This window comes from Drosophila innubila (genome assembly GCF_004354385.1).
Source record: "Drosophila innubila isolate TH190305 chromosome 2L unlocalized genomic scaffold, UK_Dinn_1.0 4_B_2L, whole genome shotgun sequence".
Taxonomy (NCBI): domain Eukaryota; kingdom Metazoa; phylum Arthropoda; class Insecta; order Diptera; family Drosophilidae; genus Drosophila; species Drosophila innubila.
Window position 1 is genome coordinate 8,066,351 of NW_022995372.1, and position 19,061 is coordinate 8,085,411.

A 19,061-nucleotide genomic window follows, 5' to 3' on the forward strand; every position below is an offset into this window, starting at 1 on the left:
AATATGCAAAACTATGCAAAACTTTCAAGCGAACAATTTTTCGACGTTGCGTAGTGCGACTGCGACGAAAGTCCACAGGAAAAAGAAATCAGAAAAAGAGAGGAAAAAAATTAATCAAAAAAATATGTGCTCATGCAAATACACAAGCACACATAGCAAAGCTAATATGCGTGCACGTGTGTGTGCGCGTGTTTGTGAGTGGCAAATTGTATTTGTAGATCTACAGCTGTTGGAACATTCCCACTGCGAATTTTTAACACGATTGCACGCACACAAACGTCGAAATGCTAATTTAACACGATTGCTACCCATTTACACCCCCCAGGCGGAAGGATGTGTGCATACTACACGGAACTGTCAATGCCTCATCAAGCAACGCCATATCAGAAACAATGCCACAAAACATGTATTGCCCTTTTGCATTTTTTGTTTCTGATTGTTGGCAAAACTTTGCCATTTATTTTATTATTGTTTCCTTAATGTCTGGCAACTCCCAAAATATCCATAACAAGAAGTTTATTAACCTTGCATCTTGGTAAAATTTTAATTAGATGTACACCTTTTCGATTCATTATTTTCAATTAGTATGAGCTGCGTTTGGAGGCAACACGCAATCGGAAGAACAACTACACCACCGTTGTAATTAATGTACGCGATGTTAACGATAATCCACCTGTATTTGATCGTCAAACATATCGCACACAAATCACTGAAGAAGACGATCGGAATTTGCCCAAACGCATTTTGCAGGTGAGCAATAAAAATGAGAAAACTATTGTTTAAATATTTTTTTTTTGGGCGCAAAGAAAATGATTTCAGTGTAAAAACTATTGCCTACTTTTGCGCGCAACTCTTGAAGTATTCATGTTATGTATACAGATGTAAATATTATTTAAATATATATAATTGGATGTCAAAAATACAATTTTCGTGATTAAAAGGATTAAATCAAGCAATTGCAATGTTTTACCATTTTTGCAGTAATCTCTTTTGGCCTGCTATAGTTTTAAGTAACATACATCATATTAAATTCTTTTTAACCGCCCGCCTCTTGCTATCATTATTTTCGCATCCCACATTTATTATCGGCTTCTTGGTTTTACGCAATTTAAATATTGACAGCACGAACAACAAGGACAACAACAACAATAACAACTTTGAGCAGAACAATGCATACAATTTGCATAAAAAGCCAATGCTCGAAAATGTGCAGAGCGAAAAACAAGCAAGCCAGTCGATTCCACTTCAAGCCACACGATCAGGCCACTCCCTTTGTCCCATGGTCCTTAACCAGGCGCTTCACTCTACCCAAAGATTCAGTGAGCCGAGCAATTTCAGCCGTAAATACAAAATAAATACTCATTCATTAATAATAACGTGATAGTTGCACAACGGTCTTACATGAAATATGTGGGAAAACAAGCATGTGTATATGTACGTGTATGTACTACCCTCTGTCTGTGTGTGTGAAAGTATGAGAATCCGTGGCAGCGACTTTTATTTAAGCCATAATTTACAACAATCAACAACATGAAGGAAATACCAATCTGTGCACTGGCAAAAGGTTAAATGCTCTATATGAATCGACATAAAAATCATGAATTCAATGCGAAATAAATATATAGAAAATATAAAATAATATAAACAATTGGAGTTCAATAAAGCTATTAAAGAGAGTTACTGACAACAAAAGATTTTAATTTAAATAAATTCTGAATATTTCTTGTGTTTCAAAAAGTTGGCAAAAAGTTTAAGATAATTTAAAACAAAAAGTTGTAATGATAAATGTAATTTAAACATGTTTGTAAAAGAAGTGCATGGGTTGGTAAGCTCGATAATAATTTAATAATTAGTTTATATTAACAGTTTAAATAAATGCTTGATTTGCATAAGTTTTATGGTTAAGTCCATGTGATTCATCCATAACTCTTTCATGAGTCAGCAAATGTTTGAACATTCTTTATACAATCAATTCGCAAGCATTTAATTTACATTCCATTTTTATACCCTATCAAGGGCTATCACGATTTTAAGCAATTGACTGATACATAATAATGAAGGCATCGCTAATTGAGTTTTTGGGTAGATCAATCTGATTAACTCAAAATGTTAAAATTTCAAGAACCTTATAGAGATTATATCAAACAAGAAGTTGTAATTAGTTAGTTAAAAGAAATATTTGACTTTTACAAATATAAATTATTCTGATTAAGAACTTTTCACCTAGATTCTGGGTATTTAACACCAGATAGTCTTTTCAAAACATAAACTCCGTCCTTTAAATCAGTCAACAGCACACCGAAAGTGTTTTATGTAAAAGGCGACTGTGTTTTCGTCTTTAATAAAATTTTTAATAACGCAATGTAAAGTCGACTGCTGAATGGCGTTGGTGTCTGGTCAGCACAATTTTAATTACACATTAATGTAGAAGTAAAAAATTGAAGCGTCGCGACGCGTCGCCAAGTGAATCAGGCCATTAATTGTCTATAGTGAACGAACATGAACTTATATAGAGATATACATGAAGAAGAAGGAGGGTGGAGAGCTGAAGGTATTGGCTGCTGTCTTCGACACCTTTGACAAAATTGATTTTTTTGCGGAGAAAATTGAATGCAAATATTTTTGGTATGAATTTTGTTGTTGCCGACGATGCGACAAGGGAAAGGCCTTTTAAATTATGCATGCTGAGCCCACGAGCTGGTATATGCATTGGTATGCGTGTCTTTGACAATACGTGTGCGAGTGTGAGTGTGTGTGGGCTGTTCAAAGGACAATGGCATGGCACACACACTGACAATAATAATGGGCACAATGATGGCACGTAGACAACTCTTTTGTCATATCAAATTGTGTTGAACATTTAACGTAAATTGTCGGATTGTCCATGGCGGAAAGCCGTATGAATGGGGGATTGAAGGCACTTAACACATGGCAACAACGGCACTTTTTTTTTCAGCCAAGCGGCAAGTGGCTGTGGCATACCAATGTTGCCAGCTTCATTGAGCAGCCAGTCATACATAAATAAATGGCAATAGAAAATGATAATGGTGGTTTCCCTGCCTTCCTCTCTTATCTATTGTTTTCCATTAAATGCATTTTCCTTTCTTATCTGATAGCTGTAAAAGCTATCACATTGTTTGACGAGAGTTTACAATTATTGTCTTAATTGGCTTACCAAGTGTTTGATAACTTGTTTGCCAGCAAATCCTATGCGTACATTAGCAAAACTCTGAGAAGACCGACTACAACAAGCTTAACTCAATTTGTTTTGTGACCACACAATGTACAAACTTTGTTTTTCTTTTGAGCAAGTGTGTATGTTGCAACTTCGCCAACAGCAATAAATTTTAAGCCATTGTCAGCTATTAAGAGTCTTCTTAATAAATGACAAAACTAAGCTCAGTTTCCTATTAAATTGGTCATCAATTGTTACAGCTCTTGGTATTTCCAATAGGTTTTAAATAGTCAAAGACACTCTAGTTGTTAATTACGAGTAAGAGCTATTTTTAGGAGTGTTGAATATAATAATAAATATAAATTAATGTTCTCAGGTATTTTTCATACATTTTATTCGCATTTTGGTATTGTTTTGTTCATAAAATATGATTGTTCATATGACAGCTATATGATATAGTAAACCGATTTTAACCAAATTTGGTGGGGATGCTTAAAACCAACTTAACTCCATTTTATTTGAGTTTGGTTGAGATATCTCAGAAAACAAAAAATTTTTACATATTGAAGGTGAATTTTAACCCAATTGCTTCTATGACAGCTATATGATTTAAAGCACTGATTTAAACCAAATTGGGTCATATATATCAATGAGGAACCCTCCTGATGGATAAAGCTTTGTTTACTAAACTTTATCGCAAATATTCGTATTTTGTAGTATTAAAAAAAACCTGTACCCTGTTATTCCCAGCGTTACCATATGGCAACAGCCGAAAAATGGACCTGAAAATTTTGAAGCAACTCAAAAAAAAGTTGCTCAGGACGACGTAGGTTAAATATACTGACATATCTTTATTTGGATAAACGTCCCATTTTCGTTCGTATTTTTTACCTTATTTTAATAGCCAAGGCAATATACATTAAATATATAATAAATAATTTACCAGTTCTTAACTCTTACAACGTTCAAATGCTTCGATAAACACAGAAAAAAATAAAACGATAATATGTTTCTCACAAAAATATCAAGTTATTTGTTATAAGCAAACTCTCTGGTTAGTTTTATATTAAAAAAAATGACAGGAGAGTCTTCTTAAATGAATTTACTTATTGAAATCTACTCTAAACCCTCAATCAACTAGTTCTCTTGCATTTATCTTAATTTTAATACATTTCTCAACAAATCTGTGTCACCTATTTTCCAAACACTTTTATCCCGCTTTTTTTAGCTTTATTTGAATTAATGCCAAAAAGCCACAACTGCTTATCAACTTAATATTCGAAGAAAAGTAGCAAACAATTTGCTCATAAAAGTACAGAAAAATATATAAATATATAATATTTTATATTGAGTCAAGTGGCAACCAAAATATTCCAAGCAGGCACAACAAAATTACCCAAAATACAGATTTCATTTAGTAGCCGCAAAAGAAAAAAAATAACAACAGAAACAACAGATACAGCAAAAAAATTCCACAAGCCGATTGAATAATTACATAAATCTGAGTTGTATTAGCATTTTTAACCAAGGCGCAAAAAAAGGACTGACAATATTTTGTAGTCGCATTCGAGGAAAACTGAACGGAATACAAAAAAAGACAAAAAAATAAAATACAAAATACTAAATCGAAGCATAAATTTACAAGCAATCTGGGATGCAAAAACCACTGGTCGCCACGCCCCCTTCCCTTTGCTTTCTTATGCGCCCACGCGCGTCTGCTTATTGGACATTTAAAGGTTTTTGCTCATTTACATATTTGATTTATAGACTGAATATTGTAAGTAAGGTCCAGAAAGGGCCACCGAGCGCTTAACAGTTCTTTTTCCCTTTTCATTGTAATGCAGTTTTTACTGATCTCTCTCTTACTCACCCATACTCTATATCTGTTTCTTTTTCACTTGCAGGTTACTGCTACGGATGGCGATGTAGATAGACCAATAAATATTGTATATTTCCTAACTGGCCAGGGCATCGACCCTGATAATACGGCAAATAGTAAATTTGATATAAATCGCACAACTGGCGATATTTTTGTACTCAAGGTAAGTGGCACTCATAACATTCAAGCTGATACCGACACCATAAAATCCAAACCCTAATGAATGACAAATAAATTCTCCAACTGACGCGGACGAAGGACCCCCCGTAGTGGTGAGTCTGTAAATGGCACACCATAACATTTCATTATTTTTTTTCTTCCTTTCCACCTGCAGAGTGCTCTCTGTTATTGGTTATAGAAGAGAAAGAGAGAAAAAGAGAAAGAAATGGCGTGTCAGCTGTTGGCAGTTTACAATCGGGCCAACAGTTTTTTAAATGAAATAAAAAACTCAAAAATTATAGATTTGTATTCAAAGCATATTGTCATATTATATGGTGGCCTTAATAGTCTCTGTTGTTTATTATCCTCAAATCCAATCTTTTGATTTTAATATCTGATGAGGTAAAGTAAAGTCATTAAATTGTCAAACGACAATTGATAAAAATGTTGAAATATTTATGAATTAAATATTAAATATATTTGGCAAAGCAGCCAATAATAATAGCAAATGTACAACATTTAATAACATACAATTTAAACGCTTTAAACTATTTTCATGCGCAACATACTCGCACACAAAAAAATTAAATAAATACCAACATTCGGTAGTCGCAGCAAAATACTTAACGTTTTTATTTTTTTTTCTGAGACTTGCTTTTGATTGTTTACACCGCGACTGCGAAATGTAAAGCTTTCCATGCGCGTCGGTGGCGTATGATTAATTTAAAACTGTGTCAAACCGCGCATTCTCACACATACATGCAGAGCATACATTTTTTTGGACTATAAAAACTGCAACCGTTTGATGCCAGCTACATGAACTCCAATTAATTTCAGACAAAGTCCATAAAAACAACCAGTCAAATGGCAGTGGCAGCACAACCAGGGTGTCATCAGCATGCCACCAGGACCCATGCCACAATCCAGTTTAGCTTCAGCCCTGGCATTCATATGCTGCATCAAATGCTCAAATGTTGCTGCTGCTACTGGCGGCTTGTTTAATTTGTTTTATTGTTTTAGTAACTGTATAAGGGGGTGCCAGAAGGGGTGGCAAAGAGTGAAGGAAAAGGGGGAGCCGACAGCATGTGGTATTTGTGGTTTTGACGCTCTACAAGCAACCACATGTAAATGACATTCGTCGTTCGTTATTGGTGCGTGGTTGCCTCGCATAAAATTGTGTTTAAAATGCTGCCTGTTGGTGGGAATACAGGAGGAAAAAGGGTATAGCAGGAGCAACGCTGGATCGTTGGGTTTTAGCAAGCGACACTCGACAGCTGCAACGCGGCATTTAATTTGTAATTGCTATTGCCATTGCCATTTCTCGCATTGCGACTGCGATTGCTCTAGAACTCGTTTTCCTATTGCGATGCGTGTCACATGGCACTGAAACGTGCAATGTTTCTTTTCCCCATCAGCTTAAATTGAGCGAATGCCATTTTCTGGAATTTCTGGAATTTTAGACAGTAGTCTTAAATAATTTCGTTGCGAATTTTGCATAATTGAAATGATAAGCTCGGTTGGGAACTTTAAAGCAATTAATAATTTAATGTAAGTTTCAGCTCTATAAATAATGCTAATTAATTGAGAGTAAAAATGATTTGACTATTTTATAAAGATAACAGAGTTGTAATTAAATTTCCAAATTATATTTATAATTAATATGCAAAGCTCCAGCTGAAAGCATAGCGTAATAAGCCTCATATCGACTTTTAACATAGGCGTTCAGACAATTTGCCCAGTCACAAGTGTTGTCAAGTCATCGAAATAGATATATATGAGACACATATCTATATTGGATATTAGTAATATGAAACAGAGCAAACCAGCAAAAGTAATATGAAACAGAGCAAACCAGCAAAAGCAATGAGAAAAGTCGAGTACTTTGAATTTATATTCCAGATATTCGAAATGATTTTGCGAAGCTTCTAATGTGAAATGTAATTGAAACAGGCTTAATCCAGAAATACCAGCAACAAAATTCCAAATGAGCTGAGTAAGCATAATTTAAGGATAATTTAAATAGCATCACAGGCAGGTAACACCCACCCAGTGGGGAGGAAGGGGAAATTGGGCGAGTATGACACACATTTTGTTGAAATTGAACACATTTCATTTGATTTGATGGCTTTTATTTTGTCGTCTCGGCAAACAAACGATGAGTGAGGTGGGACAGTGGAAGTGTAGACAATAACTGGGATTGAGGTGATTTCATGTGGATAACTCATTTAATGAGAGAAATCTAATATGAAACATAGCAAATATAGCCGCAAGGATGTCCACACAGCAAGGGAGAAACAAACGAATCAAGAACATAGGCAGGCTCTAACAAGGACCTGAATCTGACAATGAGACATCCCAGATATATGTCCGACTGTATGACTGTCTGATTCTGTTGGCTCAGTTGCAGTTTCCTGCCACTGGCATAAAATAATTTGCAAACAAATAGACAAAACGACAGAGAAACAGACAAACAGACATACAGCTGGCAAATCAAATGGTTCTCACTCACTTCCATCTTCTCCACTTTCCTCTCTCCTCTTCATTGCAGCCATTGGACCGGGATCAGCCCAACGGGCGGCCGCAATGGCGTTTCACAGTATTTGCCCAGGATGAGGGCGGCGAGGGTTTGGTCGGCTATGCGGACATTCAAGTTAATCTGAAGGACATCAATGACAATGCGCCACAGTTTCCGCAGGGCGTCTACTTTGGCAATGTCACCGAGAATGGCACAGCCGGTAGCCCGGTGATGACAATGTCTGCCATTGACTATGACGATCCCAACGAGAGCACAAATGCCAAACTAATCTACTCAATTGAGAAGAACGTCATCGAGGAGGAGACGGGTGCCCCCATCTTTGAAATTGAGCCCGAAACAGGCCGCATCAAGACAGCCGTTTGTTGTTTGGACCGTGAACGGACACCGGACTACTCCATCCAGGTGGTCGCCATGGATGGCGGTGGCCTAAAAGGTCTGTACTCCTGAATACACTCTTACCTCACACACAAGCACTCGTATGCCCGACAGTTGTCGAATGTCTGACTTTGATTTTTTCCCTCCTCACCTTTTGTTACAGGCACTGGCACCGCCTCCATACGTGTCAAGGATCTGAACGATATGCCACCACAGTTTACCAAGGATGAGTGGTTCACGGAGGTGGATGAAACGAATGGCACCTACATACCCGAAACTCCTATTCTCACTGTCACCGTGCAGGATGAGGATGAAACCAACACATTCCAATACAAAGTGGTGCCAAACAGTGGATTTGGTTCTGACAAATTTGCCATGGTCCGAAATGCCGATGGCACGGGCTCCTTGAAGATTATACAGCCACTGGACTTTGAGGATCCTCTTCAGAGCAGCGGCTTCCGCTTTCGCATCCAAGTGAATGATAAAGGGGAGGATGGTGGCAGCGATAAGTATCATGTGGCATATTCCTGGGTCGTCGTCAAGTTGCGGGACATCAACGATAATGTGCCCAGATTTGAGCGGGATCACATCGAGGTGTCCATCTATGAGGACACAAAAGTGGGCACCATTCTCGAACAGTTTCGGGCCACAGATGCCGATCAAGGTGGGCACTCGAGAGTCAACTATAAAATTGTGAGAGCCACCAATCGGCGACGTCAGTTTGCCATTAGCGACAAGGGCGCAATTATCATACAACGACCCCTGGATCGTGAGTCTGTGGATCGTCATAATGTCCAGATCTTGGCCAGCGACGATGGAAATCCTTCACGCACAGCCACAGCTACACTTACAGTTGTTGTCAAGGACGTGAATGATAATGCTCCTACGCTGGCTGAGGATTACAGGCCAACGTTGCCGGAGAATGTCTCGGCCCGCAAGATTGTTGAGGTGGCTGCCAAGGATGTGGATGATCGACAGCGGGGCAATGGAGGTCCTTTCAGTTTTCGACTCGATCCGCTGGCCAGTGATGAGATACGTGTGGGCTTTAAAGTGGAATACGATCGACGTAAGTGAAGACATATAATGAAATTATTTAATGTAGCTTCAAGCTAAAAATATGCTAAGGAACGCTAGATGAAATTGAATGCTCAAAAACAGGATCTCTTCAACGAAAACTCAGAAAAAATACTTGATATAATTTATTTTTGTTTTAATTTGCAGTGATCGCAAATAAAAGAGCTAATTGACTTCTAAAATTTAATTTTAACTCATATTTTACGAACAAAAAAAAAAAAATTACAGGAAAACAATTCAATCCAAATTTTGTTTAATAAAATCAAAATTAAAAGTAATTTTTAGATGTTTAATATACAAAATAAAAATTATAATTAGTTTTTATTTTTTATGAAAAAAATGTTAATACATTTTACATAGCATTTATGAATAAGAGAACTTTATTCTCATCTTATCCAATATACAGGACAAACAGAGACATTCTTTCAGTACAAGGCCCGAAAAGTTGCTAGAAGATTTTTCCAAGTGTAAATATAAAATACTAGTCGGAAAGGCTATAATCGAAATCCCGACCATAGAATACCCGTTACTTATTTCAATATATTTTAAAGTAATTTATAGAAATTACTACCTAATTATAGCTACTGCATACTTTTGGGTGCTTGTTTTGAAATAATTATTAATCAATTTGATTAACTTATGCTGCCGTTCTACTAGTCCGTTCTTGCTGCGATTAATTGAGACACTAGATATAAATATATTGTCTTAAAAACTGTCAGTGTGGTGGTTTTTCGAGATTTAAAACAAGCTTGACCTGCTCCAACGCCATTGGGATCTGCTTGCCAAATTTGGTTGCTTTTTCTCTTATACTCGTAATCTCTGAGATCTAGGCGCTCACACGGACGGACAGAAGGACATGGCTAAATCGACTCGACTATTGATGATGACCAAGAATATAAATAGTTTATAAGGTCGAAGATGTCTCCTTCTCCCTGTTACATACATTCCAACGAATACTATATACCCTGTTACTTATTTTTGAAGAAACGAGTATAAAAACTATTCAAAACCAAATTTGACTAGCCGATTTTATTACCTAAGGAGAAGAGCAAACAGTTTGCTCAGTTATGAATCTTTTTTGGGTTGCAACCACAGGTCAATTTAAGTTCATTATCAATCGCAATTCTGTGTGCATTGACTGAGTCGAGAGATTCCCTCGGTAGTAATCTAGTGCAAAAAAAGAAAAAAGAAAAATAAAAAGTAGAGGCACACTTCAAATGTGCAGAGGCAACCAAATGCAGCATGCAACCGCTTGAAGTCAAGTTGGCTTTTGGGTTTTGGCAACGAAGTTTACTCCATTCAACACAATCAGAATCAAAAACGTTAGACCAAAGTGTGTTTGCATAGTAATGGTGATTGAATTACGCCACAGACAATCAGCATCATCAGCATTGTTTGTGTACAGAGTTAGTTAACTAAAAAAAGAATAAAACAAAGAAAAGTGAAGAGAAAGGAAACTGCCAAATTGGGAGAGTTGGGAGTTAAATGGAGGCCAGTTTCTGGCCAAGACACTCTCAAATTGACTCTTCTATCTCTGTGTTATTTGCCATTTCATTTGCTTTCTCCGGGGCGTAAATGAAATTGGTCTTCCCAGCTTTGCTGCCTTTGGTTGGGAAAGCTATTTGAATTGGTGAAATATCCATTATAAAAAAAAAACACACAGAAATAAAACAAAATCGGGAGGTGAACAAAAGAAATTTGAGGTGTCACTTTAATAGGATCCTGACATTGACAACCTTTGCAGTATTTGTTTTTTGTGAATTGGTTTTTATAAGCTAATAGGGTTCACAATGTTTTTCCTTTGAAATTTGTTTTTAACCATTTATTACGGGTCGTCGGCGCGTGCTTGGATTTCAAGATCGATTTTTTTAGACGTTGCAAAATAAATAATTGATTCGAAAAGCCGATTAAATTCTTTGGTATAAACAAAAAAAATAAAAAATTAAAGGGGATTTGTTGTGTCCCAAAAGCGATATTATTAATTTGCATAATTACCTAAATGAGTTGAGTAATTACTACAAAAAGTCCCCATTTATACGTGGTCAGCTATCATTGAGCCTACAAATTGTGAATCAAGCTAATGTAAAACCCATTCCAACTAGCCATACATATGTTCAGCTCACACTAAATAATCATTAATTATGCCTAATTAAAGAATAAATGATAGCGACTCTTATGTACATATATAGTATACAGATATTGTTGCTGCCAATGAACCAAACAAAAAAAGAATACAAATTACTCAATTGAAATGCATTAAATATTTTATTATATGCATATATTGATTGCATATCAAAGCAACCACATTTTAATTCGATAATCACTAGTGAGTTTCATATTAATAATGCCACAAAATGTCGAACCATTATTTAACATTTTGCTCAATTAACATTATGCAACTTTGTAGGTGACAAGTTTCTACGCAAACATTGTTTATGAAATTACTCTACAATCAATAAATATTTTTTGTATTTTTGTTATTAAATTTAAAAAAAAGCTGATACACAATATTAGATGTCCAGTGACTATATTAATTTATAATTTTCAATATTTTATTAACTAGAACTTTTACTTGTCAATATTAAATAATTAATAAACGTGACAAAATATTCTTTGAAAAGCAGCTATAATTTTTTGAATAACTAATAAAAAACGTTATTAATATAGAATTTTAGGTAAATTTTGAAAAAGATAATTAATTACTAAATATGCAATTACTACAGCTAAAATTCAAGACATCTAAGGCACCTGCATAGTTCTACAGAACTTTAATACAACCGTTTACAACTGAAATTGGCTCCATTTAAATATCATTTGCTAGCTTTAAATAAGCTAGAGAAAAGTCTTGAATTTCCTCGTCCTTACACAAAAATTTCTTATTTTTTTCCCCCTTTTGCTGTTTTCATGTACTCAACCAACGACAATACGAACAACCCTAAATGAAATCCATTTGAATGCCTTGGCCAACAACAATATTAAACGGCAAAAACCCTAAACAGGAGGCGACAATGGGAATGGGGTGGCCATCATCTCCTCGCTGCGTCCCTTCGACCGTGAGCTACAAAAATCCTTTACCATACCCATCGAGATCAAGGATAACGGGGCCCCTGCCATGACGGGCACCAGCGCATTGACGGTGACCATTGGCGATGTGAACGACAACAAAATGCAGTCCGGCAGCAAGTCGGTGTTGGTCTATAACTATCAGGGCCAGTCGCAGGACACGCCCATCGGACGGGTGTACGTCAACGATCCCGACGACTGGGATGTGCCGGACAAAAAGTATTATTGGGAGGCGCAGGAGCATCAACGATTCAAGCTCGACACTGACACGGGCATCCTCACAATGCGCGCTGGCACACGACGTGGTCGCTATCAACTACGCTTCAAGGTTGGTCTTAACTTTAACTTTAACTTTAACTTTAACTTTAACTTTAACTTTAAATTTAACTTTAAATTTAACATTAACTGTAACTGTAACTGTAACTGTAACTGTAACTTTAACTTTAACTTTAACTTTAACGTTAACTTTAACTTTAACTTTAACTTTAACTTTAACTTTAACTTTAACTAACTTTAACTTTAACTTTAACTTTAACTTTATAACTTTAACTTTAACTTTAACTTTAACTTTAACTTTAACTTTAACTTTAACTTTAACTTTAACTTTAACTTTAACTTTAACTTTAACTTTAACTTTAACTTTAACTTTAACTTTAACTTTAACATTAACTTTAACTTTAACTTTAACTTTAACTTTAGCTTTAACTTTAACTTTAACTTTAACTTTAACTTTAACTTTAACTTTAACTTTAACTTTAACTTTAACTTTAACTTTAACTTTAACTTTAACTTAACCTTTAACTTTAACTTTAACTTTAACTTTAACTTTAACTTTAAGTTTAAGTTTAAGTTTAAGTTTAACTTTAACTTTTAACTGCCTCCATTAGGTGTACGATCGAGAGCATGGTCAGGAGGATATTCCGTCGAATCTAAGTGTCACTGTGAGGGATATCACAGCTGAGGCAGTGCAGCAGGCGGGATCCATGCGCTTGGCCCACATCACGGATGAGGATTTTGTGCGCACATGGAATCCGCTGAAGCAACAGGTAGAACCCTCGAAGCTGGAACGTTTCCGCAACAAACTTGCCGAGCTACTTTACACTGATCGCGACAATGTGGATGTGTTCAGTGTACAGTTGCGTTCTCAATCTCCGCATCCCTTGACCGATGTTCACTTTGCTGCCCGCTCCGCGACACAGCAGCCATACTTCAAGGCGGTTCGGCTCAATGGGGTTGTCCAGATGCATCGGGAAGAGATTGAAAAGGAGGTGGGACTGAATATAACCATGGTGCATATAGATGAATGTCTGCACGAGGGTCGTGGCAAATGTCCCAGCGGTTCTTGCACCTCCCGCGTTGATGTTGGAAAGAAACCCTACACGGTTAGTGTAAATCGCACCGCCTTGGTGGGAGTTCGAATGGAGTTGAGTGCGCAGTGTGTGTGCCGGGCAAGAAACTTTACGGATCATGATTACAATTGTCGCTACCATCATTGCTTCAATGGGGGACGCTGTGTGGAGACACGGAATGGACCACGCTGTGTCGCCTGTCCCGTCGGCTATGGAGGACCTCGTTGTCAGCAATCGACGAGGAGCTTTCGTGGCAATGGTTGGGCTTGGTATCCTCCATTGGAGCTGTGCGCCGAGTCGCATTTGAGTCTGGAGTTTATTACACGCGAACCGGATGGTCTGATACTCTACAACGGCCCTATTGTGCCGCCCAAGCAAGGCGAGCCCGTTATCAGCGACTTCATAGCCATTGAACTGGAACAGGGCTATCCACGGCTTCTTATCGATTTTGGCTCTGGCACACTGGAGTTGCGTGTCAAGACCAAAAAGACACTGAACGACGGTGTCTGGCATCGTCTGGACATCTTCTGGGATGCGGAGAATGTACGCATGGTGGTCGACTTTTGTCGTACTGCCCTCGTTGCCGAGCTGGAGGATGGCACGGCGCCAGAGTTTGATGACAACGCCTGCCAGGCACGTGGACAGATTCCCCCGTTTGCGGAGACACTGAATCTGAATCAGCCGCTGCAATTGGGCGGCCTGTACAGGCAACACTTTGATCAGACGCTCTACAATTGGCAATATGCATTCAGCTCAAAGGGATTCGATGGTTGCATCCGCAACGTCGTTCACAACTCCGAGCACTATGATCTGGCATTTCCGGCATTATCGCGGAATAGTTTTCCCGCTTGCCCGCAAACGGATGAGGTGTGTTTGAAGACGGAGCACACGGCACGCTGTTGGGATCATGGCAATTGTGTGGCCAGCTTGGTTCAGGCCAAATGCCATTGCCAGCCAGGTTGGATGGGTCCAGGCTGCAATGTTCCCACCGTGCCGACCACATTCAGAGCGCAGAGTTACGTGAAGTTCGCCTTGAGTTTCGAACCCGATCGGTTTAGCACTCAACTTCAGTTGAGGTTTCGAACCCGTGAACAGGCGGGCGAACTTTTCCGGGTGAGCGATCAACATCAGCGGGAATATGCCATTCTGGAGCTGCGACGTGGTCAACTGCAGTTCCGCTACAATCTCAATTCGCTGAGGAACGAGGAGCATCTGCTGACGCTGACAGCAATTGCTGTCAATGATGGCCAATGGCATGTGGTTCGAATTAGCCGATATGGCTCGGCAGCCATTATGGAGCTGGACGGTGGCGAGTCACGACGATACAATGAATCCTTTCACTATCAAGGACATCAGTGGCTGAGCATTGACAAGCAGGAGGGTGTCTATGCAGGCGGCAAGGCCGAATATACGGGCGTCAAAACGTTTGAGGTGCAATCGGACTTTCAAAAAAGCTGCCTCGATGACATCAGGTAGAGTATCACACACATTTCACATTTCACATTCTCATTCCCAGCTGCTATGCTAATTATGCGGCATTCAATTTGCTGTTGTTTATTTTTGAATTGTTTTGAAGACTCGATGGCAAACATCTGCCACTGCCACCGGCCATGAATGGCACCCAATGGGGGCAGGCAACGATGGCCCGCAATGTGGAACGCAATTGCCCCTCGAATCGACCGTGCTCCAATGTTATCTGCCCGGATCCTTTTGATTGCGTTGATTTGTGGAATGAGTACGAGTGCACGTAAGTACAGCTCAACGCCTGCCACTACCTTTCTGTCTCCCTTCCTCCCACTTGCTCTCTGCATCTCTTCTATTGTTGTAATTAGCACCACAGTCGAATATGTGCTGAGTTGAGTTGTGTTGGGTTGTGTTGTGTTGTGTTGTGCAGTGTTCATGTTGTTGCCTGCATTTTGCGGGCTTTTTCCTTTTCATAAAACATTTTGTGTACATTGCAACAGGCCACCACTGTGGTTGCCTTCTTTTGTTGCACATATGTGATATGTACTCGAACTGCACTAATTGCATACAATGTACTTGCCCCATTCACTTTGTGATCTCATTGTGAATCTCACTTGAACAAAAATCGTATTCAACAATGAACATTTTTGGCCCTTCGAAATACGTTTTCTCTTGGTTATTAGGGAGGTTTTTAGAGGTTATAAGAGACATTGTTGCATCAATGTCGATGTAGTTTGCTCTGATATTAGAATTTACCATTTTTCATTACATATTTATTATTATAGTGTGTCATGTAAATTTTCTAATGTAAATTTATTTTTGATTAAATCATTTTGTGTTGTTTAATTTTTTTTTATCAATTAATTTTTTTTTAATATATAAAGTAAGTACACAAATATTTCGTTAACCATTTGAGTTAGGTTTACTTGCCACAAACAGGCACGCAACAATGCGTCATTAACTGTGGCAGGTGCCACATAGTGTCTGTTTCACATTTATATTTTTTTATATCTATTTCTAAGCTCAGGTACACCTGCAGCAACTTATGATGACTGAAAGGGGTGTGAGGTGTTGCAGATAAATCGAAAGTGAAGCCAAAACAAATAATATCAATTGTCATCAGCATGTCGTGACATATCCCAGATGCAATGCCACCACAAGAATATCTATAGTATATATATATATATATAAAATAAACATAAAAATATTATTTTCTTATTATATGGAAAAGTGTTTCCATGAGAACCCGTATTTGCATGCCAGCACATGACTTTCGATCCTGCCACAATGTTGACTGCTGCTGCCAGCTGCCATTTGCAACACCTACTCCATGCGGAGAAGCGAGCACATTTTCCACATCATTAGTTTTGCCGAGTGACTCCATTTCAGCCACACTGAGAACAAACAGACGCCCCCAACCTGTTCTCGTCCTATCTATCATGCTTTTTCCATGTCGCCCCCTCTCATTTTACAGTTCCCCCGCTCCCCTGTGCCAACAGCTCGTGCTCCATTTACTTTTGCCATTATATCAGCAGCGGGTGGGAAGCTGCAGCATTTACTGTGAATGGCAGCCCACTTTTGGACCCATTTGTAAGACGAATTGAAGAGTCGGTTGGCGCTTTAAGCAAATTTAAATAGTGCCACACGGATATGGACACAAAACGTTGCCTTACGAGTTTGTCCAGGTGTCGACGTTCCATAAATTATGCCCGCTTTACCCTCAATTCGAAATTCATTGTGCTGCGGGAGCTGTGATTCGTGTCAGCTGGCGAAATGTTGCCACTTTCTCTCTTCTCCTTCTTTCTCTATCTTCCCCACTTTTTCACGCTTCATAACAAGATGAATTGACCCACATTGTTGCTTTAAATATATGTTTAACTTGGCTTCCCAAAAAAAAATGTGATATCGAATTTGTAGTTCTACATTAAAAGCACATAAGATTCAAGGATTCCACATTAATGTAAGGACTTCTCTGACAGCGGCTTCTATAGTTACTGAACAAGCAAAATTAAACTATATTAAATATATCACTGCGGACGGCAGTTCGCGTTAGTGACGAAAGCAGCACGAAGGGTGCGAAAGGCGACTAACTATATATACAGCTAAGTTGGAAAATTTGCTACGACTGTCCGATCAGATCGAGTTATATACCGATCGACAGGTTTAGTTCTAACTTACAAAATGGCGTACTAAAACTTTTTCTAACCAACCTGGGTCATGAGATACGGGGGTGTAAGTGGGAGGGGAAAAATTTTGATAATTGCAGCTTATGGGGCCGTTAAGGCTTTTTAATAAAAATTTTTAAAAATTCTACTTAAAAATACGCGTCGATTGATACCTCAATCACCCAAATCCGATAACTGGTTCAAAAGATAAATAAATTTGAAAATTTTAGTGGACTTCTCAAAATGAAATGAAAAGTCAGTTTGTTTGTCTGTTTGTCTGTTTGTCTGTTTGCATCAAAGCGCTAAAGAAGCTTAAATGTAATGATGGGGATTGATTCCTTTTCAAAAATCTAGAAATGTTTGTTCTACGACTTTTTCAATTTCCCGCTAGTTTAGCGGGAAAACGCTAAATCCCGCCAAAATTCTCAACAGTTTCCAAACCATAGAAGCTACAGATATGTTCTATATATCATTAGAAAGGTGTGTTTGAGGGCTTTTAGGCGTACCTTTAAACTTTTTTCTGAAGTACTCAGGTAACATTTTACAGGTGAAATAAAGTTTTTTAGCTTACATTTTGGCGATTTCTGACAAAGCGGCTCTAACGATTTTTGTTAAATTTTAATATGTTGTAATACGTACAATTTCGCGTTTTTTGGTATATGAAACATAAATTTTGGTTGAGGGGTTCGGAAGATATTACTTGTTAAGTGAATAAATACATTTTTCTATCGGTCGAAAATCACGTTTTAGTACGAAAAACTTTTTGGTTTTATGAGATATCTCAACCAAAATGATACAATATGCATTTAACTTGGTTTTATATATTCTGACCAAAGTTGGTTCAAATCGGACCACTATATCATATAGCTGTCATAGGACCGATCGGGTCAAAATTAGGTTTTAGTATGAAAAACTTTTTTGTTTAATGAGAAATCTTAACCAAACTTATACAATATGCATTTAACTTGGTTTTATATATCCTGACCAAAGTTGGTTCAAATCGGACCACTATATCATATAGCTGTCATAGGACCGATCGGTCCAATATTAAGTCTTAGTATGAAAAACTTTTTTGTTTTACTAGATATCGTAACCAAACTAATAGAATATGCATTTATTTAAGACTTATATATCCTGAACAAAGTTGGTTCTAATCGGAACCACTATATCATATAGCTGTCATAGGACCGATCGGGTGAAATCCAAGTCTTAGTATGAAAAACTTTTTTTTTCATAGTAAGTACGAGGTCTCCGACAGTATAGTATGCTCGGCTGTAGCAACGCGAGCAAAGCGAGCAGGGGGCGGGGCCCCCTAGTTTTTCTTTATAATTAAAGAAAAAAAATTTTTTAAATATGAAATACGTTCAACAACTAAATTTTTATATTTTACTATTTGCCTGCATTAATGATAAAGTTACAATGTCAAAAGCAAAAGCAATTGCAAAAATTTCTGATATCCCACAAAAAAAACCTCTAAACGAGGTAAAAGTCTAGTGACGAAAGCAATTTCTAGACCCAAAATTTCTGATATCCAATTTTGTGACGAACAAAATTCAGTTTAATCTAAAAATTTTAAATAAAAATATAAATTAATATAAAAAAACGAAAATTGGCATTCGGCACTGCGCAAAAAGTTATTTTTATGTACAAAGAAGATCACCCTTTTTACTCACAGTGCACAATGCCAATTTTCGTTTTTAGACCCCGTACTTAAAAAAAGTACAGGGGTCTATTGGGTTTGTTTTACCGAATATGTGCGTAACAGGTAGAAGGAGGCGTGGCAGACCCTATAAAGTATATATATTCTTGATCAGCATCAATA

The 19,061-nt window shown here is 37.7% G+C and overlaps 1 protein-coding gene across 1 annotated transcript in view; it reads left to right on the forward strand.

Annotated features, from left to right (window-relative positions):
• The window catches only part of LOC117779758 (putative neural-cadherin 2), a 39,331-nt gene that overhangs the window by 11,845 nt on the left and 8,425 nt on the right, over positions 1 to 19,061 (forward strand). The window contains exons 3-9 of the mRNA XM_034616063.1: positions 586 to 750; positions 5,080 to 5,217; positions 7,762 to 8,182; positions 8,288 to 9,190; positions 12,198 to 12,589; positions 13,149 to 15,082; positions 15,187 to 15,357. Of these exons, the coding sequence (XP_034471954.1) occupies positions 586 to 750; positions 5,080 to 5,217; positions 7,762 to 8,182; positions 8,288 to 9,190; positions 12,198 to 12,589; positions 13,149 to 15,082; positions 15,187 to 15,357 (4,124 nt within the window). The remainder of the gene's footprint in view (positions 1 to 585; positions 751 to 5,079; positions 5,218 to 7,761; positions 8,183 to 8,287; positions 9,191 to 12,197; positions 12,590 to 13,148; positions 15,083 to 15,186; positions 15,358 to 19,061) is intronic.